The sequence below is a fragment of the Mus pahari genome, chromosome 1 (genome assembly GCF_900095145.1).
Source record: "Mus pahari chromosome 1, PAHARI_EIJ_v1.1, whole genome shotgun sequence".
Classification (NCBI taxonomy): Eukaryota; Metazoa; Chordata; class Mammalia; order Rodentia; family Muridae; genus Mus; species Mus pahari.
In genome coordinates, this window is record NC_034590.1 from 46,839,512 (window position 1) to 46,861,942 (window position 22,431).

The following is a 22,431-nucleotide window of genomic DNA, read 5'->3' on the forward strand; positions in this document are numbered from 1 at the left end:
CTCCTCCTCCCTCTCCCTCTCTCTCTCCCTGCTCTCCCCTGCCCTCCCCCCCTTTCCAGTCTCCTGACAAGGACACTTGTCCCTAACAGAGGCAACTCAGTCTGCACTACCCATGAGACAACGTCCCATCTTTCTAATAAGATACCAGAGCCAAGATCACAGGCACATCCTGTGTTCATCATTCTGAATATCCATCTCCTAGTTACAATAATAATATCAAGTACAATCCACATGCCAAGGAAGGTTTCTTCCCACAAGTCTTGATTTGTTTTCTCTTCTCCAATAAAATGACAATGTGATTGATTTTGTTTCCCTTTGTGTTATGACACTGGAAAATTTAGTATTCATTTTCTCAATCAACCACATCCTGAAGGCGGATCCTTAATGCTCTCTTTATTAATGTGCCTCCCTCCTACTTTCCTAGCACTGCTCTTGGCTCACATTTAGAGCACACTCTTACTGACCCTCAGTGCACACATGTCACTTCTATTGACCCCTCACAGTGCTGTGTTTCAGTATCCAGCGGTGCACATCCTGCTGGAAGGAGGCAAGGCAGATGTGAATACAGCCACCACTCCAAGAGCCTACAACATACTGAGTGTTATAAGACGTTTGGGCTATATTATGTTTAACCCTCACAAAAGCCTCCCAGTTATTATTACTCATATTATTAGGAAACCAAAACCCAGAGAAAGGCATATGTTCAGAATCAAATGGCTGTATGTGCAAGGATCTCAACAAGAGTCTGTCCAACAAAGACTAAGCTAATTACCTGCAATTTAAAATAATTTCTTTTATTTATTCACCTATTCATTCATGATTTTGTACACACATCATACAATTTCACTGTGTCTTTTAGCCCCTCTCACTTTCATTATTAAACAACAGAAAGTCGCTACCAAATAAGAAAAATAATATGATTTGCCTTAAGCTATCAAACTATCATCAAAGAACATTTTATATATTTCCCATCATAATGCTAAGAAGCAGGTATGGTAGATTCATTTCATCATCATTATGAGAGTGCTAATAGAACACTCTAGAAGTGATGAAGAGCCCCTCTCCTGCACTCAAAGCCTTTATAGGAAACCCTAGGAATCTGTAAATGTGCCTCCTTGGTTTTACAGCAGCAGATCCAGCATTTCCACACATAACATTTCTCTAAGAGAAGGAAACAAGCCACTGGGGCCAGGAGACCCAAATGTTCCATCGTGACCAACTTACCAATCATCTTGAGTCTTCCGATTCTGTCCATGAGCAGGGCAGAAATTATGTTCCCAGGCAAGACAGACAGGCTGCCAAGGAAGCTGACAAGGTAAATCAGAAAATCATTGTCCTCTTCAAAGTCCATATGGCAGCCCTCCTTCTGCTCCAGAAAGGTGGAATTGATAAACCGACAGTCGATGAATTTGTGTTTGTAGAGGTCTGAGGAGAGAAAGAAGCCTTAGTTCATGGGAGTGGATGGGACCTGGGTTAAGAAAGCAGACGCGCAGATGCTCTCTGTATGGGCAAGCTGTGACCTCAAAGTCATAGTGATGTTTGTCCAAAAAATGTGATAATCTGCTCAAGTTCCTATAATAAAGAGAAATGAAACTAATGCCAATTTTAGAGACATTTTGACATGTGTACGTTTGTGTGATGTGTGCATGTGTGGTATGTGTGTTCACATGTGTGGGGGTATATATGTGTATACACATGCATATTGAGACCTGAAGCTGTTGGATATCCTTCTCAATCGCTCTCCAATTTACCTATAGAGGTGGGATCCTTCACTGAAACTGGAGCTCACTTATCCCTGCTAGGAGGAAGCATAAACACAGGCATGAAGCAAGAAATCCAGTGCAAAGAGATTTCTGAACCATGTAATTGAGAAATGGATTCAAACTCCATCTCCTTGCTAGCTGTGGCCGCCATCAATTGCTTACTTCTGTTTGCTCAGCTCTAAGGCAGGGATAATCAGAATACATTTCTCCACTGGGGCCCTGGTGGGGGGAACTCTGACAAGACTCAGGGAGCTCCCTGTGTCCCCGCTGCTCTGAGAGGTCGTTAAGCCATGGTGAGCACAGCCAAGGAGGCAAGAGTGGGGGAGCCCTAGAATGCCCTGCTTTGCTTTTAATCATGAAAACCTCAAACAGTGCGCTTCTGAAATGTCCTTCGTGTCTTGTCCTTTTTGCACTGAATCTGCACAGAGGTAACAATTCCCTTTTGATTTTTATCAGGTATTTACTTCAGTTACATTTCAAATGCTATCCCAAAAGTTCCCTATACCTCCCACCCCGCTCCCCTACCCACTCACTCCCACTTCTTGGCCCTGGCCTTCCCCTGTATGGGGCATATAAAGTTTGCAAGACCAAGGGGTCTCTCTTCCCAATGATGGCCGACTAGGCCATCTTCTGCTACATGTGCAGCTAGAGACACGAGCTCTGGGGGTTCTGGTTAGTTCCTATTGTCGTTCCATCTATAGGGTTGCAGACCCCTTCAGCTCCTTGGGTACTTTCTCTAGCTCCTCTATTGGGGGCCCTGTGTTCCATCCAATAGCTGACTGTGAGCATCCACTTCTGTGTTTTTAACCTGGTTTTTAATTGTGCAAGTTTTAGATTATGCCCAGTCTCCAGGAATGAATCAGGGGCGGTAAACACAACCCTCCCAGAATGCTGGTTTTACGAATGTCATACTGTGTTGTTGTGTAGCATCAGTCTCGCTCAGATGAGGACATTTGGCCAGAATTTTTACTTCAATTTATATAATTAAAAAAAAAACCTGAAGTATAGACAAAGGAAATACCAAAATGACCCCTAATGTATGCCCTTCCTGGGGGTAGAAGCCATTTCTCTCCCTCAAAAGCTGGCACTGATGACTAGGAACCCCTCACTCCTGCTTCACCCCTGCCTCTGGGCTTTGGTTCTAAGCCCCAGTCCACCTTTGTGTATTCCTCCCAGGGTGTCCTTACCTGTGTTGTAGAAGGTGGTTGATTCGATGGTGCAGTTCTTGAAGTAAGTATCTGTGGATGTCACATCTTCAAAATAGCATTTGTCAAAGAATGTGTCCTCGAAGAGGACATGTTTAAAGTACATCTTTATGAACCTGTGAGGAAGACAGCATCCTTGAGTGACGTGCCCCAGGGAGAGAAGAAGGCTTGGGACCAAATGGAAAGCACAGAAGGACAAAATCAAGAACTGTGTGGCAAAGATAGCAGAACACGATTGCAAGCCAGACCCCCTGCTCCATTTTTGCAGCTGCTTTTCAGTTGCTGGCAGCAGGCTCCGGGGCTATGGGAAACAGCATCTGGTCTAGGTGTTCATGGAAGAGCCTGCGTCCATGGCATAGCTCCCAGATTCCAATCCATGGACCTTCCCATCAGCGTGACAGAAATGTGGAAAGCATGAAACGGAGATACCTCCAACAGTTCACTTTCCCATGAGCCTTGGACCAGTGCAGATCCCCAGGCTAGACTTACATGTGGGCAGAGGAGCACTGTTCTTCACAGAATGTCATCAATGCAGCTTCTTTGGAGAACAATTTCACAAATTTTAACTTGTACATTTCCTTTGACCTAGGGATTATCTTAGATGCATTTGCTCATATATTAAAAAAAACATACATGCTGGTCTTCATAACAACATTGCTTATAATAGCAACAGATTACTACTTGCATTCATCTACAGGTGTGTATATGTGCTTACCTGAGAGCTAGGTAGATGACAGACATCATCTAGATAGATGTATTAATGTGGAACCATATTTAAGATATGTCAAATGAGCCAAGTGGGATGGTACTCTTGTAATCTCGGCTCTTGGGGAGGTTGAAACAGGAGGATGAACTTGAGTTTGGGACTACCTAGTGAGTTCCTAGACAGCCTGGGCTACAAGCAAGCTTCTGTCCAGGAAGGAAAGAAGAAAGGGAGGGAGGGAGAAAGGAAAGGACTGATATATTAAGTAAAAAATTAAATCAAGATACAATATAGAGTTGATAGAATATGATACATGTTTTCAAATACATCTTCAGAGTTAGACCACAAAATGAAAGCAGGTTGGGGGCCTGGAATTGGTATAATATAAGGATAGAAATTGGATCAACTTAATTTTCCCTTTAGACCAAGGGTATGTGGTTGTTGTTGTTGTTGGTGGTGGTGGTGGTGGTGATGGTGGTGGTGGTAGGGTTTTGGTTTTGCTTTATTTGTTTGTTTCCACTTAAAAGCATCCCATAAGTGGGCAAGGCATCCGGATACTTATAAGGTGCAGCCACATTGAGAAGCTGCTTGGTACAGCTCCAACTCCCCTGTCAACTTAGAAAGAAGGTCCCTTCTGAGCATGTCGATCTCCTCTGCTGTAGCATGGTCAGATGTTTAAGCTGGAAGCCTTTGGATTAGTTCTTCTTCATGAACAATTACAAGCCCCTTGTACCAACTTCACACATTTACACAGTCAACCTTTAGCCAACCTTTTCAGAGCATGATACTAATAATACTCATAGGTACTACTAGGTCCCATCCTGTGAATAGAGAGAAAAACCACGTTCCCCACCCTTCAATCTAAGTGATGGGGAAAAATGATGCTTTAAGCAAAGTAGACCATGGCCAGAGAGTGGAATCGCAGGGACAGAGCAACACAGGGTGCTGAGGGTCATTGCTCCTCTCAAGCACCCAGGATGCACTTTCTGGCCATGGGTCATGGCCAGTGTTCCATTGTGCACTGCTCAGAGTTTAACCTAGAGATGCTCATCATTGGCTTCTGCAAGTGGGCCTCCTTCCCCAAAAGAAGGCTCGAGCCAGAGATTGCCATAGTGATAGCCCCTGTCCACGTCATCAGAATAAAACTGGGAAACTACCGTTAAATATTGTTTCCATTGCTGGGCATGGTGTTGAGCACCTGTAATACCAGCACTGAGAGTCCTGAGGCACACATGTACGTGTGTGTGTGTGTGTGTGTGTGTGTGTGTGTGTGTGTGTGTGATATTCATCTGAGGCAGAGATCAGATTATTACACTTTCAATGTTTGCTGTAATGATTGGTTTAGAAAATAAAAGTCCTTTGTGGAGGAAAGCCTGCAGATGATCACAGTAGGCATGGAAGGGAAGCATACAGCAATGAGAATGAAGCCGGGCGTGGTGGTGCACGCCCTTTAATTCCAGCACTCGGGAAGCAGAGGCAGGTGGATTTCTGAGTTCGAGGCCAGCCTGGTCTACAAAGTGAGTTCCAGGACAGCCAGGGCTATACAGAGAAAGCCTTTCTCAAAAAAAAAAACTAAAATAATAAATAAATAAATAAATAAATAAATAAATGCAATGAGAATGAAAATGGGACAGATTGACTTCATCAACCTAGATCAAGTCTTTGGGAGTCTGATGCCAGGTAGTTAATTCCCAACAAATTTAAACAGTATAATTTGGAAGTTTCCTAGTGTAATGCAACCCCAGGTGCACAAGGAAGTATAATTGCATCAAAACTACCTGCACTAGGTTAACATCCCAGGGGAAATCTGACCTGGTCTCAGTCATGCAGATAACATAGAGGTCATTTGGGCTACTAACCACCTCTGGTCCTGGTTGTGAGAGCTCAGAGATCCCCAGCTATGAGGGTCATCAACATTACTAGCCACCTTTAGTCCTGCTTGTAGCAGCTCGATATGGCCTGGACCAACAGATAAATCAGATCACAAGGCTATTAATCACTTCCAATTCCCAGTTTTCTGCGTGAAAGAACGGGTTTTGAATCCTGTGTGCTTACAATTTCTAGTTTCTCTGGAGATCTGTAGGCACAAGGCCTTTTGTGCTATGCTCCCAACAACTTTGAATCATTTTCCTTAGGCACCCATTTGTATGGACATTTAAACTCAAGCTTACAGAATCTGTCATTAACTTTCTAGTTCTGTAAAATAAACAAAACAAAAACAAAAACAAAACTAACTGGGACATGGAAGTTAATACCTGTCAACCCAGCATGAAGGAGGCTGGGGTAGAAAAATAGCTATGAGTTAGAGGCCAGTCTTAGCTACAGAGTGAAACTCTATCAGAGTGGGAAGGGGGAGAATTAAGTGGAATTTGCCTATAATCCCAGCATCCCAGCATCCCAGCATCCCAGCATCCCAGCATCCCAGCATCCCAGCATCCCAGCATCCCAGCACCCCAGCACCCCAGCATCCCAGCATCCCAGTATCCATTTGGGAGGTTCAGGCAGGAAAATCAAGGATTCAAGTCACCCTCAGGTAGGAATCTGTGGCCAGCTTAGCCTACTCAAGACTGTGTCACAGAGGGGAAAGGTGTGGGGGAGTAGAAGAGGGGAAGGGAAGAGAGAAACAAACAGAAAACTAGTTGGGACATTTTTAATACAGGAAGATGCCTGTGGTTTCAAATATTGTACACCAGATGTGTTTACATAGGACAGCTATTCCTGTCTCAGTCTTTGCCTCTCTTAAGATATCCTTCTCTTTAATATAATAATGGGCTGGTGACGTGGCCTTCAGAGGTATTTTAATATTCTTCCAAGGGTAGTTAAGAAAGCTGAGCCATAAATCAAAAATGAATCTGATGCAGGCAGACCTTAAAATATGTCTCCAAGTGGGTTATAAAAAAGCCAATGTTATAAGGAAAAAGATAAAAGGATAAAGGACCAACATATTTTATGAGTCTCTCCATAAGTCATCTCTTCCGATATCTAACTTGTACACTGAGTCATCTCAAGATTTCTCATTAGGAAGGTTTGGAGGCTGAAAGCAACATGACTACAAAACCCAGATGTAGTGGTACCCACCTTCAATCCCAGAGTATTATGGATTCAGGGACAGCCTGGGCTATATAGGAAGATCCTGTCTCTAAGTACTAAGTAATTGGGGTTGGGGAGTGAGTTAGCAAAAGACAACGTATATGTTACTCCCTTAAGGACAGAAAAGCCACTGGTAATGCAGTGTCTGGAACAAAATTATTATGACAACTTTGCTGACCCCAACAGGCTCCAGTGGATAGTCCCAAATCTGTGATTATTGGGCATCCCTGGTTAAACCCAGTGGGTGACAAACAAAGCAGAGGGATTTGAACATGTGAAGAAGGGTTGTTGGGGTGAGAGGGACATAAACAAGGCAGAGGGTAGAGTGATCTGAATGCATTGCAATTTATACGTGTGTGAAATTGTCAACGAGCAAGGTTAAATAATAAATTTTAGAAAAGAATCATTATTGGGATAATCTATTTCAGTCACTCTCAGACTTAACGCTTTGTCCACCGAGGGATATAAAGGACACCAGACTCATACCAATGTAGTCCTCACATTTACTGTCGGATGGTGTCACCATCATGAGACTGACTCTACAGAAAGAGTTGATGATTATAATTGACTGTGATCATTGCCAAGACAGAGGCTAGAGTCTCCAGTCACCACTCAGGCTCAGAAAAACACTGCAGTAGAGCAGACAGAAAGATTGTAAGAGCTTGAGGATCAGGAAGAATGCCGTGAAATGCTGCCTAATTGGGGCGTGGCAGGGCCATTGCACTCAGGAACTAAGAGTGGCCATCATACCCGACACAAGAGCAAGCCGATATATGCCAGCATACATAGGAGAGGATCTCTTGAGGCTGGACTCTAGCTAAGGAGCTGGAGGAGGAGAGTCATTTATCTTCAGGAGTATGCCCCACCTGCTAATAGGCTGTCTATGCTGTGGTGGATGGTCCCAAACCCATGTGCATACAGGGAGCACTAATTTGACTTTAATGGGCTATAAAGCAAAAGAGAGGAGGAAGGGGAGACGAAGGTGAAAGGGAGTATTTGGGGAGGCCAAGAGGGAGTATAGGGGAAAATATAGTTGGATAGGATCAAAATTCAGTATATACATATAGGGGAAATTGTCAAAAATGAATCAAAAATATTCTGTTTTGAAAAAAATGCATTTGATAGGCTCATCAGGACACATGTCATCACAAAAAGAATAAGTTGCTGAAATTATACATGATTCAAAAGAAACTACCAAATATCCAGAGAGAAAAATAAAGACAGAAAAGAATATCTAAAAGTACCAGGGAATACAGGACAGTGTAATATAGGTAGCATTCATAACTCAAGATGGAAAGGGGACAGAATTTGCCAGAAGAAATACTTGAGGAGATAATGGTGAATAACTTTCCCAAAGAAATATGGAAACAAAACAATAACTTGAGAAGTTCACAGAGGAAGTACCAGAAGAAGCACAGGAAAGAGAAAGAAGAAGCGCCGTGCACACAAACAGATCAGTAACAAATTCAAGGTCAGGGGTGGGGCACCAGCACTTGGAACGCAGAGGCAGGCAGGTATCTGTGAGATCAAGGCTGCGTCTGTATCATAGTTACTTCCAAGACAGGCAGGGCTACAGTGTGAGGCCCGCCCTGCCTTGGAGGGAAGGGGGGAGGAAAATATTGAAAGGAGGAAGATTTTGAAAATCACATCAGACAGACAGACAGACAGACAGACAGACAGACAGACAGACAGATAAATCTGTAGCAGGAGCCAGTGACATGGCTCAGCAGGTAAAGGCTCTTACTATACAACTTAAAGACCTGTGTTTAATCCCCAGAATCCACAAAAAAAGTGGGAGGAGAAAACTGACTCCGCCAAGTTGTCCTGTGCGTGCTGTGGCACACATATCTCCCCCAACACACATCACACACATGTACACATGCACACATGCACACACACACACACACTTAACATGGACATAGAAACGTTTTATTTAGAATATGGAACAGTGGTTCTCTTTCTAATGCTGCCAACCCCCTTTAATATAATTCCTCATGTTGTGGTGACCTCCAACCATAAAATTATTTTTATTGCTACTTCATAAGTGCCATTTTGCTACTATTATGAATCATAATGCAAATATATGTTTTTCTGGTTGTCTTAGGTGACCCCTGTGGAAAGGTCATTTGATCGAAAGGGGTTGAGACCCACAGGTTGGTTCTCAATCACTGGTTGAGAACCACTGGCATAGAGGAAGCAGAGTTTTCATGTGAGCATATCTAAGCAAGACCCTTCCTACTCAGGAATTTTACCTTCAGTTATACTAGTGAGAAAAACTCTTTCTCATAAGAATAATTTTTTTTTGCAACATTATTGTAATGGTGAACAATTGTCACCTAAATGGCCAGCAACAGAACTGATAGATAGTAGCATATACATGAGATGAAATTCAAGTTTTTAAAAAAGAAATGTGTTGTATAGCTATGCTAACTATCACCATAGCTGCAGCTACCTGAATAGGTCCAGCAAAGAGTGGACCCATAAACTGTCAGACAGAGAAGAGGTCTACAAGCCCCGCCTACAAGCCCCGCCCTCCCTATGGGAGCTGTAGGCAGTTGATGGCTGTAGCTGACAGGAAGGCTTTGTCCTCAGTGACTTGGCCTCTGTGGTTGGTCACACTCCTGCAGACAGCTTTGCACACATGCCCGGGTTACACCCAGTGAGTCACCATGCAAAAACAAAATCAAAATGAAAAGACACGAAACTAAGAGTAGAGACCTGGTAGGAGGGGGAATGGTAGTGGGAGTCAGAGGGGTAAGGGATGGAGGGAGGCGAATGTGCCTGGAATCTATCTTGTGCATTTCTGAAATTGTCACAGAATAAATGAATTTCAAAAAGAGTTTGATCCTACACAAACAAACAAACAAAAAAAGTGTTGTATAGCACGTGCAAAGCAAGGAATGGAAGTGCACAGTTGTAATCCCAGCAGGAGGTGGGAGCAAGAAGGTCAAGGATGCAAGGGCATCCTCAGCTATGAGGCAAGTTTGAGACCAGCCTGGCCTACACAAGGCCCTGTCTCAGAAAAACAACAGTAATAACAAGTAATGTATATTATATATTTCAGCTGAAGCTTGACACAGACAGAAGACTATGGTGCAATGCTTACAGATATAGAATTACACTGGAAAACACACAGAGGCATACACAAATATTATATATTTCAGCTGCAGCTTGACACAGACAGAAGACTATGGTGCAATGCTTACAGATATAGAATTACACTGGAAAACACACAGAGGCATACACAAATATATAGCACCAACTTCTGACAATGGTGATCATTTCCTCCGGAGAGGCTGGGTTAGTATCAAGAATTCAACTCAAGGTCTGAAGAGCGTAGCTTAGGGCAATCTTTCTCAACCTTCCTAATGCTGTGACCCCTCAATACAGGTCCTCATGTGCAGACCCCCATCATACAATTATGTCCTTGATACTTCATAACTGTAACCTTGCTATTGTTCTGAATCACAATGTAAATAATCTGATGTGTAAGGTATCTAATATGCAACCCCCAAAGGGGCTGTGAGCACAGGTTGAGAACTGCTGTTCTATGATACAGTATATGTTTCGTGTGTGAGAGGTGCTGGGGTCAACCCCAAGCAGCATCTCTTCACAGGAAGGAAACAGGGTTAACCAAGTGAGTACTTAAAACCTCAGCTAATGATCTAGATGTTATGGTTTATAAGGCTGAGTACCCCAAATCGTGTTGTCCGTATTATTCCCTAGTCTCTCAAAGTACAGAATATTCCACCATAAAAAGAAGGCCATGATTCTCCAAAGGTGATAGGATTACAGAACCAACAATGAAGAAAACTCTTAGGAGCTCAATTAGGCACAAAATAAGCCTCCAATAATCAACGGGGTTCTTATGTATTTGCAATCATCTGTTCAAACCTTTTACTGGGAAAAAGAAATCCTGTTTTCAGTGCCCAGCCAAAAAAAAAAAAAAAAATACAAAGTGCCCAGAAAGACTATCAAGAAGAATGTACACATGTGACCCACACAAAGCAAGAAATGGTACTGAGAAATTCTACCACACAATCTAATATGTGTTTCTTATCTGAAGTGTAACCTTCAAATGTAGGCTGTGAGACTGGACAGCCCAGTATATGGCAGCAATTGCCTATGCTCATCACCTACTGTTGGCATTTGCAAGGGACTTTACTGTATTGAAATTAGCCACAATTAGTGTTAAAACCCACATCTTATTTACGTGCTACTAAAAAGGGGCCCTGGTGGCATAGTGGCCTTTCACGCAGTGCACGGGATCCACCTCTGCTCACTGCATGATTCTGCCTTCCCCTCTGCTCTCCCTGCTTCCTGCCATGCTCCCTACCTCATTTAATGAATCATGAGCCTCATTTGCACTCTGAGCTACTCGCAGCTGACCTTTAATGGAAGCCCTGACTTCGGACTTGGGATGACTTTTTAATAAAAAACCTTTCTATTCCTCAATGGCAAGTAACCTCTGTGAATGGAGGTGCAGTCCCACTGCAGACACAACACCCGAGGGTTCAGAGTACAGCCTCAACTTCCCTTCTGCTAGGAAGAGAAATGGAAATCAGGCCATTGCTTCCTGAGCTCTCACAGACAGGAATCAGGCACCTCTCCTTTCCCAGACTAACCCAGTCACAAACTGGTGCTGTCTCCTTGAAGTAGGACCATCAATTAGTTAGCTACTTAGTTAATTCATACTCTTAATTACTAGTAAGGGTAACCTAACCTGGCATTTTGGCTAAGAATATAAAATATTAATTTAATCCTTTGCCTTTCTTGCACTTTGAAAAACTCACGAACTCTTGAGGCAAACTCTACGTTGGAATGCAGAGAGCATTTATGTCCCATAAAATGCACCAGTGGCTGATCTCTCGGGGTGGGGCCAAAACTGGTCTGTGCACTTTGATTTCTTCTTGAGGTCAAGGGAATAGGTTTCTCAGAAGGATAAGGATTGACTTTCATCTGGGACCTACAATACAGGAGGAAGTCTGAGGCCCTTCTACAGAGTCATTTTCTCCATGTGTTTAGTCAGTAAAAATAGATCATTTTCATCTACATTAGAAAGCAGCACGATGTGCATGATGTCACGGGGCAGGGGGTGGGGGTGGGGGGCTGTGGGGGGGGGTTACAGGGCACAAAGGGAGGTCAACAGCTTGGGGCTTTGAAAGAGGTATTGTTATGTTCTGACCACCAGGTGGCAGCATAACACAAGAAGGCAAGATAGATTTTAAATTCAATAGGCTTCAGAGGGGACCTTATGTGCCCCCTGTGACAGCGCTAATTTTGTGATAATGTAGTGGATAGGGAGTTAATGGCATTGGGAGCGATGTGTCTAGGCCATAGCATCTCCAGAAATCCTACATAATTCTACAGTCACTATACACCACTTACCTTAGTGACCTTACTAGGTATAGTTTCAGAGGGCAGCTTCAAGGGGCCCATGCTCTCTTGGAGAAAAACATGACCCGGAGCCTATCTTATGTCCTGCCTCTGTCTGTTACTTCACCTCCAGGGGGCAGCCTCATAGAGGGGATTCAGCATTCTAAACTACTCAAGTCATTTGTCCCGCAAGGAGGGAGATGAGTCAAATGAACTGAGCAATCTCACAAAGACATAGGCAGAACCTTTCTAAAAGCCACTGGTTTCTCCCCTAAGGACAAGACTCCCACTGACCACAGAACATACTGGTCTACCTTCTGAGGTAGTATTATATGAAGAATAACAAAAGGTAGTTCCATAATAGCACAGAGAAGCTTCCAGAATCAAAGGAAAAGCTCAACAACCAGGCCACAGATTGTTTTTTCAAGGACCTCAGGCACTGAACACTGTGGATCCTTTACTTCCCCGGTGTAATGGCAAAGCCCATGGCCACTCACACGGTTGACAATCACACTCTAGGAGCTTGTAAACACAGTTCAAGCTCAAAGGAGGACATGCTCAGCCTAGTGGCACCGGATGGAATGTGGCTTTCTGTTCCCTCTCATCAAAGGATCAAGTTCTCAGGAAAGACAAGACACATTGGTCACCCTCTACCAAATGTCATGTTCTCTCATAGTCAGGACACGACGGGAACCTGAGGAGTCCGTGCAACGCAGAGTCAGCCATCAGGGGACCTATAGTATCTCTAGCAGCCAGGATGGGTTGTGAGGGCCACTGGATCCTTGGAGTTCATCCTTAGTACACTGAAATCTCAGCAAGGGAGCCCCAGTGACTGCCACTCAGGCCCAAGGAACGCCCATGGTTACACACTTACTTATCGTTCACAAGCTTCCCATGTTGGTGGATCTGGTTTTCCATGGTGAAGTTGATTGTGGCGCCATGCACATGCTCACCAAAGAACACCTTCATTTTAGACTTATATTCTTCATCCTGGAAATAGCGTATCATGTCAGGGAACCACACCGTCAGGCCGTAGTAACTGCAAGAGAGAAGGCAGAGAATCTAAGAAGCCCCCGGGCTGGCTCATCCTTTCAGCGGTAGAATCTGCTTCCATGACTTAATGTAGACTGCAATTAATGTAGTAATCTGGTTCATTATTAGCAAATATAAAACAAAATTCATCACATTAACACATCTAAAAGACAGAAGAAAATTATATTCTGAAATGCATTTGATTAAAAGCTCACAACAACAAAACTACCAGTAGATTAGAGACTGCTGGATATTTTACTAACCTATAGAAAACACATCTTAACTCAAAAGCCAGAACTATAGTAAAAAGGGACATGCTAAAGATATTCTCACTAGGTGCTCGTCACCACTGACTCGGCAGCACTTAGACAACCTGGACAGATGAAAGACAGGAAAGAGGAAGGGAGCTGAGCAAAGAGGTCAGTGGATAAAGTGCTCACTGTGCAAGGTTGGAGGTGGCGTTCAGGTCTCCAGCTCTAGCATAAATTATAGGTAGACAAGATGGCTGGGAGAGGTAAGGACAGTGAATCCCCAGGGCAAGCTGGCTAGCTAGACTAGACAAAATCAACAAGATCCAGGTTCAGTGACACCCTGCCTCAGTAAATAATGTGGAAACAATCTGGGAAAATGCCCAACCTTCAATGCCTGGCTTCCATGCACACACAAACACACAAAGAAAGAGCATACGTGCATATGTGGTGTGTATACATACCTATACACACCACATATGCACATGAAACAAACATAGAAATATAAAAATTATTTTTTAAAAAAGTGCTCCTTTTGAGTGATATAAATTATACCCCAACCCCTAAGGTGTTAAATCAAAGCCACAGATGTCTGACTGAGAGCAATGATGCTCTGTTCCATTGATAGCAAGGAAAGCACGTGTGGAGAAGAGCTTACTGCTAACTAAAAATATTTCTGGTGGCTTATCTCTTTTGACCCTTGAATGTCACTTCCAGGAATATAGTTCACTAACAAAGCGGCCCCAGTGCACCCAGGCCACAGATTATTTCAGGAATCTCAGCACTAAAAGCTGTGGGTCCTTTATTTCCCAGTGCAATTGCGTAGCCCACGGTCTAGACATTGTGGCACTGATCACAACAGCAAAGATCTGGAAACTCCCAGAAGTCTTACAAGGGAGCCTTGGCTGATGACGAGTGGTGGAGGACGTGTTGTGGGGTACTACTCAGATATATTATTCCTCTTCAAAGAAGGAAGGACCACAGACTGTAGGACTTGCTGATAATCCCAGCATTTAGCAGGAGGAGACAGCAGGATCAACAATTCAAGGAAAGCCTCAGCTACATAGTGAACTTCTAGCCATCCTGGGCTACATGAACTCTATCTCAAAACAAGTTGGGGGATGGGGAGGAATGAAGGAGGGAGGGGGGAAACCAAAACCTTAGTTGATTAGCGTGGGTACTCAGTGAATACTCAGTATACATCATTGACTTCAACAAGCAAATGCAAAGTGTTTTTCCTTGAATAAGAAAAGGAGAACAGAGCATCTGCATATGTAAATAGACCTTGGATAACGCTACATATGTACATAGGCTATGGGAACATCTGCATATAGACATAGATCTTGGGAAACAGCTACACATATTCACAAACCTTGGGAAATACCTGCATATATACAGAGACTTTGGGAAACTATACGTGTGTGTGTGTGTGTGTGTGTGTGTGTGTGTGTGTGTGTTTGTGTGTGCGTATTTTTTCATATATATATACATATACATATGTTTGGGAAATTATACATACATGTATATACATGTATGTATTATTTGCTTACATTTGAGAGCGAGAGAGAGAAAGAGAGGGAGCTAGAGAGTGAGAGAAAACAGGAAAAAACAGGAACTAAAAGGTGCATGCTGCAGGCAGAAGGGAGTGGGTGTAAGAAGGGGGAGCAGAGATAAGATTTCCCTGGGGTTCTAACATTTGGAATATATTACCTATTAAATGAAATTAAATTCAACATGAAGAAACATAAATAAAGCTCACTTTTAAAGCATTTGATGAGTTGAATCTTAATCTCAGTGTATTTGACCTCTGAAATGTTGGAATTGAATGATTCCTCTATAGGCTTCCTCTATAATCAACCTGTTTGGGTCTGGAAGAGCTGATTTTCATCCCTTCCACCCAGGTACTGGATCACATTGATTTACCTATATTCGTGTAACTATCGAAGAGATCACTAGAGCTTCGTTGGTTTCCTGGGGTGAAGGAGTTGTTTGGGGTCATAGTGAAGGGACCAACCCTGTGACCAGCTCAAGCCTGGCAAACAAGGCTCTGGCAGGCCACGCCCTCTCCCCATTCCCTCAACCTTGCTAAAAAAAAAAAGTTAGATTACATTCCTAAAGCTAGCCCTCAAGGTCTAGTCCTTTCTTTAGCCTCTTCTTCCTTCTGAGGTTGACTAACAAGGTCCTACTACCAAGTCTAGCAATTAAAAGCCCCCTTTGGCTCACGTAATGAACATGCCCAATTAAATCAAACACCTCATCCTAACACGGGTTTTCCCTCTTTACTGTTATAAATTGCCACTTAACTGTGGGCTACTTCCGTCTTCTCTCTATCCAGAGATGGTCCTTTGTCTTGTCCAACTGAGACAGTCCTTTGTCTTGTCCACCCCAACTGAACAATTACCCCTTCCCTCCTCTCCCTCACACCTTTTCTCCCCTCTCCCTTGATCCCCTTCCCCTCTCCCTCTTCTTCTACCTCCTCCCTTTTCCCTGCCCTCTGTCCCTCTGAAACCAATAAATCTCCTTTGTGCTGGAAACTTGGTCTTAGGATGTCCTGAGTCGACTTCTGAGGTTCCCTAACCATGGGCTGTAGAACAAGGCACTTTCACAGATCTGAGTTTACAGTCTTCCTAATTGATCACTCTGTACCAGATGCTCTTCCCATGCACAGTTGAACCCCGCCTCTGAGCGCTTTACACACCCTGCAAAACGCAGCCAGGAAGCAAGGTGATGAAGTCTGAAGCTAAGATGAACCTGGAGGGCCAGCCTGAGGTTTAAAGGCAGAACCAGATCTAGCTCCTTGTTTTGTTTTGTTTTGTTTTGTTTTGTTTTGTTTTGTTTCCTTATTGCTGGACAAAGTATGATAAAAGCTGAAACTTTATTCAGACCCCAACCTTGAGGAAAGTACAGGCAGCTTCGGCGTCAGGGTAAATCCAACCGAATCAAACCCCACAGGCCAATCTTACTTCTTAGCCAGTAACAGGAAAGAAGACTGCCTTCTGGGTGCTGGAACAAAAGGCAGTATTGGCTCCAGAGCTTCTGAGAAAGGTGCCATTGATTTAAAGAGAAAAAGCCAGAAGCTCAGTAATTAACAATTATAGCTAATGGGAAAAGGCAGCTCACAATCAACAGTCAGTGTTTACATGAACTCTCCTTAAACAGAAGATCTTTGGTGTTAGAAGGGGAGGAGGAGGAAGGGGTGATGAACTTCGCCACTATGATTATTCCACAAAGCGTATGTATACTTGAAAACTGAGTTGTACACCATAAGCACACCTATTTTCTATTTGTCTGCTATGCCTCAGAGTAGATGAAGGAGAAGGCAGATGCTTTGTCCACAGGAAGCCTGCAGGCATTCTGCAAACGCAGCAGTAAGGCTAGCCTCAGGCTGGGACTCCTCCCGACTGCTCTAAGGGATTCTGGTTGGAAGAGGTTTCTGTTCATAGAAACGACTAGATCCTGTTGCTTGTTACTTGTGGCCTAAAGCATCCTCTCTGAGACAAACTGTGCACCAGACCAAATTATAACTGTCCGTCTATAAACCAGACACCAGTGTGAGATAGAACTCACCTTAAGGCCATGGTGAACCAGACCACAGCCAGAATCAGGGTGTTCATTCTGTAGGGTCCCATCACACAGTACAAGGCATTATCCCAGACCTAAGATATACAGCAGTGAAAAAGAGTTAATAGAAGGGACAGGTGACAGAGACAACACATTTCTCAGATGTTTTAATAAGCTGTCTGGACATCACAGAAGAAGGGGGTACCCATTCTCCCCCAGAGGAAGGAGCCTTGTCTACATAACAAGGAATGTTCATCCATTCCTTCTGGCCACCTTTGAACATCAACACCCATGTAGCATTTCCCCTAGAAACATGGTACTTTGATAAATGTGACTAAAAGCACACCAAGTTGGAATTCCGAGGCATTCAGTAACCTACAATCATCAGTTCTACACACCATACCCTGCATTCAGGGCAACACTTCAAAAATGTATTGACCATAAAGCATGAACCCTTTAAGTCTCAGGAGAAGCTAGCTGGCTACCTCAGTGCTCAACAGCTGGCTTGAAACACTCCTGCAGGAACAGAATCAGTGTGTTCCTTCCCAAAGTCACTTACAACCCCAGAGCCGTTTATTTTTATCCTATCTTCCTTGCTATGAATTACTTAAAGAGAAGTTGCTGGAGAGAAAAGTGTGGAGAGAAGGGTGCTTACTAATACTATCACAACCCCGGTGAGGAGAAAGAACAGTGGGAGAAGACACTGTGGTTTAAACACTCTCATCTCTAGATACAGGGCAAGCTTAGAGGGGGACACCTTCCTTGGGATTGCTCCCTCTCCATCATGCCATGTTAGTTTAAGGATGCTGTGTGGTCTTTATTCTTCACCCCCCTGAAATAATAGACTTCTGTGGAGCCAGCCACCCTCCCAAAAGTGTGCTCACAGATCATACCTGTTTGAAAATGGTCATGAACCTGACCAGCCAGCGCTGGTACCAAGTTCCTGTTGAACTCTGGATCTCAATGAATTCATCCATTTGCTTGGGAGTTTTGATGTGGGAAACCTGGAAAACGAGGATGGATGTGACTATCTCAACACTATATATCTTCAACTTTCTTCTTCTAAATGTTTCATGTATTTGCTTTTATTGAATTATCTAGAATTTTAAAAGTGTTTGACAGTCCTCTGATTTTTATGACTTGTTTTTAATGAAGATTTGCATGGCAGCTCTCGGTGACTGTGAGCAAAATGAATTATAGTTCATTTTGAACTATAGTCTTTTCAAGAAATCAAGCCATTGAGATATGTGTGTTATCAGGTTTATAATATGTTGACTGACAAAAACTGCTATTGCATTAAAATTCACACTTCTGTTAGCTAGTGAATATAAACATCAGGACAGTTTGGAATACGGCAAGCCAAAACACAGGAGAGGGACACTGATACTTGAGATGCTTTAAAAACACAACAGAATGACAGAAATCATAGCTTCCCATTTGTCTTGCTATAAATCCCAATTGTCTTGCTATAAATGAGAGTTCTGAAGACAGATAAAGTGAAATAGGTCTGTGTTCTCCTCAAACTATAAAAACCTGGAAAGTCTAACGTAAATAACCCCCACTCACTATAACAGCAACTTTCACGTAAATGTGGTTTTTAAGCTAATCATCGAATTGTAGGTCTGATCAGTGCTAAGGAGTGCAAATTCCTCTAGTTGAGTAGTTAGCCAGGTCCACAAAGCAGACACTCTCCCCAAATTCCCAGGACCAGAAGAAGAACGTGCAGTTTCTATTGGTCTCCTAACGAAGTGTTTGAATTTGGATAACATAGAGCCACGTTCTCCATTTCTTTCTTTCAGCCAATAAACTGTGAATGTGAAGATGCTAAGGAGAAACCCGGATGGGGCTAGATAATCTTCAGGATGGCCAGATGCCTGCTCAACATCAGCCTGACAGTCATCTGTGCTCCGATCCTCCCAGCTGTAGCTGCGCAGGCTGTGAAAATAGTCTTTCCTCGGGGCGTAGCCTGGGGAGTAGGCGGTGGTCACGGAAAGCAGATGGATGGAGCAGGGTTTTACATCATCTAACCCCATTGGGCATCACAGCGCCAGCTACTGCCAACGGAGGCCAAAGGAAAAGGATGATGGCAGATTTGAAAGCCCCTTATGAAGCAAGCTCCCAACCACCAAAGCAGCTGCTGTGGTGTAAACTTTCTTTGCTTTGCTCCTTGGGGGAAATAACGCTCTGTTCCTGGGCTTTGGGGAGTGGGCGTGTTGATTTCCAGCACAACTGCTCGAATTTACAATTAATTAGAACACTTTCTTGGGTGCCACGGAGAAGAGCATATGGCCCGTGTTCCTGTTTACCCCGCCGAAGTTCTTAGTAGAATGCTCCAAGTCCCAGACCCTCCAGGGTTTCTCTGTAGGGAAAGCTTGTAGCTGTGGCTGTCCAGGCACGTGGGAGGACCTTATCAGAGCTTCGAAAGCCTGCAGCTCCTGAGTCAAGGGAGAGGCGAGCTCTCAACTGAACAGCTTCAGGGCTGACCCCCTTCTTCTGGTGTGGGCGGCTGAGCACATTTAGGAGTGACACAAGAACCAGCTGGTGTCTCTGCCCAGGTAGGTATATGCAAGCCCCTGCTATATAGGTAGTATGCAATACACTATATACTATATATGTAGTATGCAAGTCCCTGCTGGCCTCCGATGTCAGCCCAGCTGTCTGAGGTCTGTTAACTTTCAGTTCCTCCATCCTGGTATTTTTACTTCCTTTCCTTCCCTTTCCTTCCACCTTATCCTTCGCTTCCCCTTTCTCCTTCTTCCTTCCACTTCCCCCTCTCCTGCACTTTCTCCCTCCATACTTTCCTCCTTCACTTCCTTTCTCCCCATTCTCTTCTTCCTTCCCTCTCTTTCTTTTCTCCCTCTTCTTCCCCTGCCCCCCTTCCCTGTGCCCCTTTCCCCTCATTCCTGGACTACCCAGTTTTCCCCTTCAGCATAGCTCATGATCAAGTCAGTTTGGAACACTGAACCTATATCCTTTTAGTTCTGCTTTCTGATTAGGTTTAAAAGGAAGAAGAAAAGGAAAAAAGCCACTAAAAGCAGATGTGAGGTCCCAAGATCTAGGGAGTGGCATACGCAGTAGAGTAAGAAAATCCCAGAGTCTGAGAGGCCCCTTGCACTCTGATCTCCGTGGGCTTCCGCCCCAGTGTGCTCCCATCCCTGACATGAAGAACTCTGGTCCTGAAGTATACAGCTTAGCTTTTGCCTTTAGAAGTTGGGGTGCTTGTTGGTTTTATCACCTCAAACTTCCTAAAAGAATATAAACTAGCTGACTGCTAGAGCTTCACCCTGAGGAAGCTTACCCCTGAACACCCACAGTGGAATCCCAGGCACCTCTGGGTAGGAGCTACAGACCAGCAAACCACTTCCTGTTCAGAGAAAAGCCTAGTTGTACTGTGCCGGATCTTATCTCTTTGCACTTGGCCAAGTGAGAATGTGGAATCGCTTTTCTACCGAGGACAGCCAGTCTCAGAAGCCAAGCCAGGTTTCCAGGAGTATTCCTTACAGAAGTCACAGTCCAGTTGCCCTGGGAGAGGCTTATGTGTGAAAGGCAACCAAGCGTAAGCTGAGAACCCAGTGAGTGTATTCCCAAGAAGTGAAGGATGCATGCGTGCACGTGTGCACATGCGGTGCACATGCGCATGTTTTGTAGTATTCAGGCATGGTGTGGAAGAGGACATCAGTGCACAAAAAGAGATTTAGAAAGAGGGAAAGGTCTGGAAGGAAGAAAGGGCAAAGCTATATGCTCTGATATCATTTCCATTATCATCAACATTTTAGTGACACCACCAAGTTCACAAATGCTTGCTGCACGTGGTGGGTGGGTGTCTGGATGTGTGTTCTATGCCAGGCTGGTATGGTTCAAAAGCCATTGCACCTGAGGCTGGAGGAAGAGAGAAGGCTAAGGACACACATCCCAAAAAGACCCCAGAGCTCAAACTTGCCCAGGCTGTGGAACAAGGAAGGAGAGGGCTGCAGTGATGATGGTAGTGGGCAGGAAGTCTGCTCTAATGCCTGGCTTCTGCAACTGTAGCCTTCCTGTGCATCACAGTCCATCCATGTGTGTGTATGTGTGTTGTATGTGTGTGTGTGTGTGGGCTAGAAGGGTGGGAGAGCCATTGACCCTTAATGTCTTCATTTGGAATATTTCTGTTGTTTGCTCTTTGTAATACATTTTGGTCATGGATGTACTGGTCCCATAAAAGTATAAGTAAAAGTATTGAGGGGAGCGAACAGAAGTAATGGAAGAGAAGAGAGAGGGGGTGGGTGGGGAGGATTGGGGTGTTGCTAATATGTACAGTAGACATATTTATAAATATGTGGGAAATAATTTAAAATTAAAAGTAAAATAAAATGTCTATTATTTTAAATATGTTAGGAGCATTCGAATTGGGCAAACATGCCATTAAGCAATTTTCTATAAAGATAGTAATGCGCTAATTTATGAAAAATGTATGTCATAACATTTTTCACAGCTGTTAATATTTTTTAATACTCCAAGGCAGGCATTGTCTCAGGTTCTTTGTTTAATCTCTATAATAATACAGATACACTATCTGCCTTTCTCCATGAGGAAACTCAAGTGCCACCATGTGATCCCACCTAAGAATCCAGGGCTTTAAGCCACGGGGTATAAAGGGGAAATGTGGATGAATGGGAATTAGGTGGGACCTCTCGTCCAGAACAGCTTCTCAGGAAATACTGGTCTGAAAGGGTGTTATAAGCGCAGATGTGAAGAGCTGCCTGGGCCAAGCCTTGCTGGTGTCTGGCTACAAAGTACGGCAAGCAGGAGCATAGCATCTTCATGGAGATCACCACTTCCTGCTTCTTAAGCCCAGGCTAATAGCCAGCTTGGATGGGGTGGAGAGAAATGCGTAGCCTGCTACTTGTGGTTAGGAAAGGTAACAGCTCTAATGAGACATAACTTGGGAATTCATCTCAAGGTTCTATTTAAATATTTAGGTGTGTGTGTGTGTGTGTGTGTGTGTGTGTGTGTGTGTCTGTCTGTCTGTCTGTCTGTCTGTCTGTCTGTCTGCTGTCTGTGTGTGTGTAATAATAATAACTTAAAAAGAAGCCATAACTTTGAAAAAGCCAGGAGAAATTTTAGGAGGTTTCAAGGGAGGAAAGGGAAGGCGAGAGATGTCGTGATTATATTACAATCTCAAAAAGTTAAATAATAAAAATAATCAATGTCATCTGAGCCAGAAATTTTATTTTTACAGAGCATGAAGAAACAGGCGCTTCATGGATGAGGAGGTTCATCACAATGCTATTTATAGAAACAGGCAATAGAACAGTATAAATGAGCCTCTGATATTAGAGACGTGTTGAAAGTGGTGTTAATGTTCCGAGCACTGACATTCATGAAAATGACGGTATCTTTCATTAAAACAAGAGTATGAGAGGCCAATGGAGAGAAACAATGGCTGTGGACATATGCAGAGATATCTAAAATGC

General features: G+C 43.7%; 1 protein-coding gene across 8 annotated transcripts in view; it reads right to left on the reverse strand.

Annotated features, from left to right (window-relative positions):
* Nucleotides 1-22,431, reverse strand: part of Sv2b (synaptic vesicle glycoprotein 2B) — a 174,085-nt gene that overhangs the window by 7,821 nt on the left and 143,833 nt on the right. For all 8 annotated transcript variants that reach the window (XM_021196594.1, XM_029540333.1, XM_021196584.2 and 5 more), the window contains 5 exons: nt 17,872-17,982; nt 16,985-17,073; nt 13,012-13,176; nt 2,951-3,084; nt 1,225-1,425 (listed from right to left, as the gene is read on the reverse strand). In XM_021196594.1, coding sequence (XP_021052253.1) covers nt 1,225-1,425; nt 2,951-3,084; nt 13,012-13,176; nt 16,985-17,073; nt 17,872-17,982 — 700 coding nt within the window. The remainder of the gene's footprint in view (nt 1-1,224; nt 1,426-2,950; nt 3,085-13,011; nt 13,177-16,984; nt 17,074-17,871; nt 17,983-22,431) is intronic.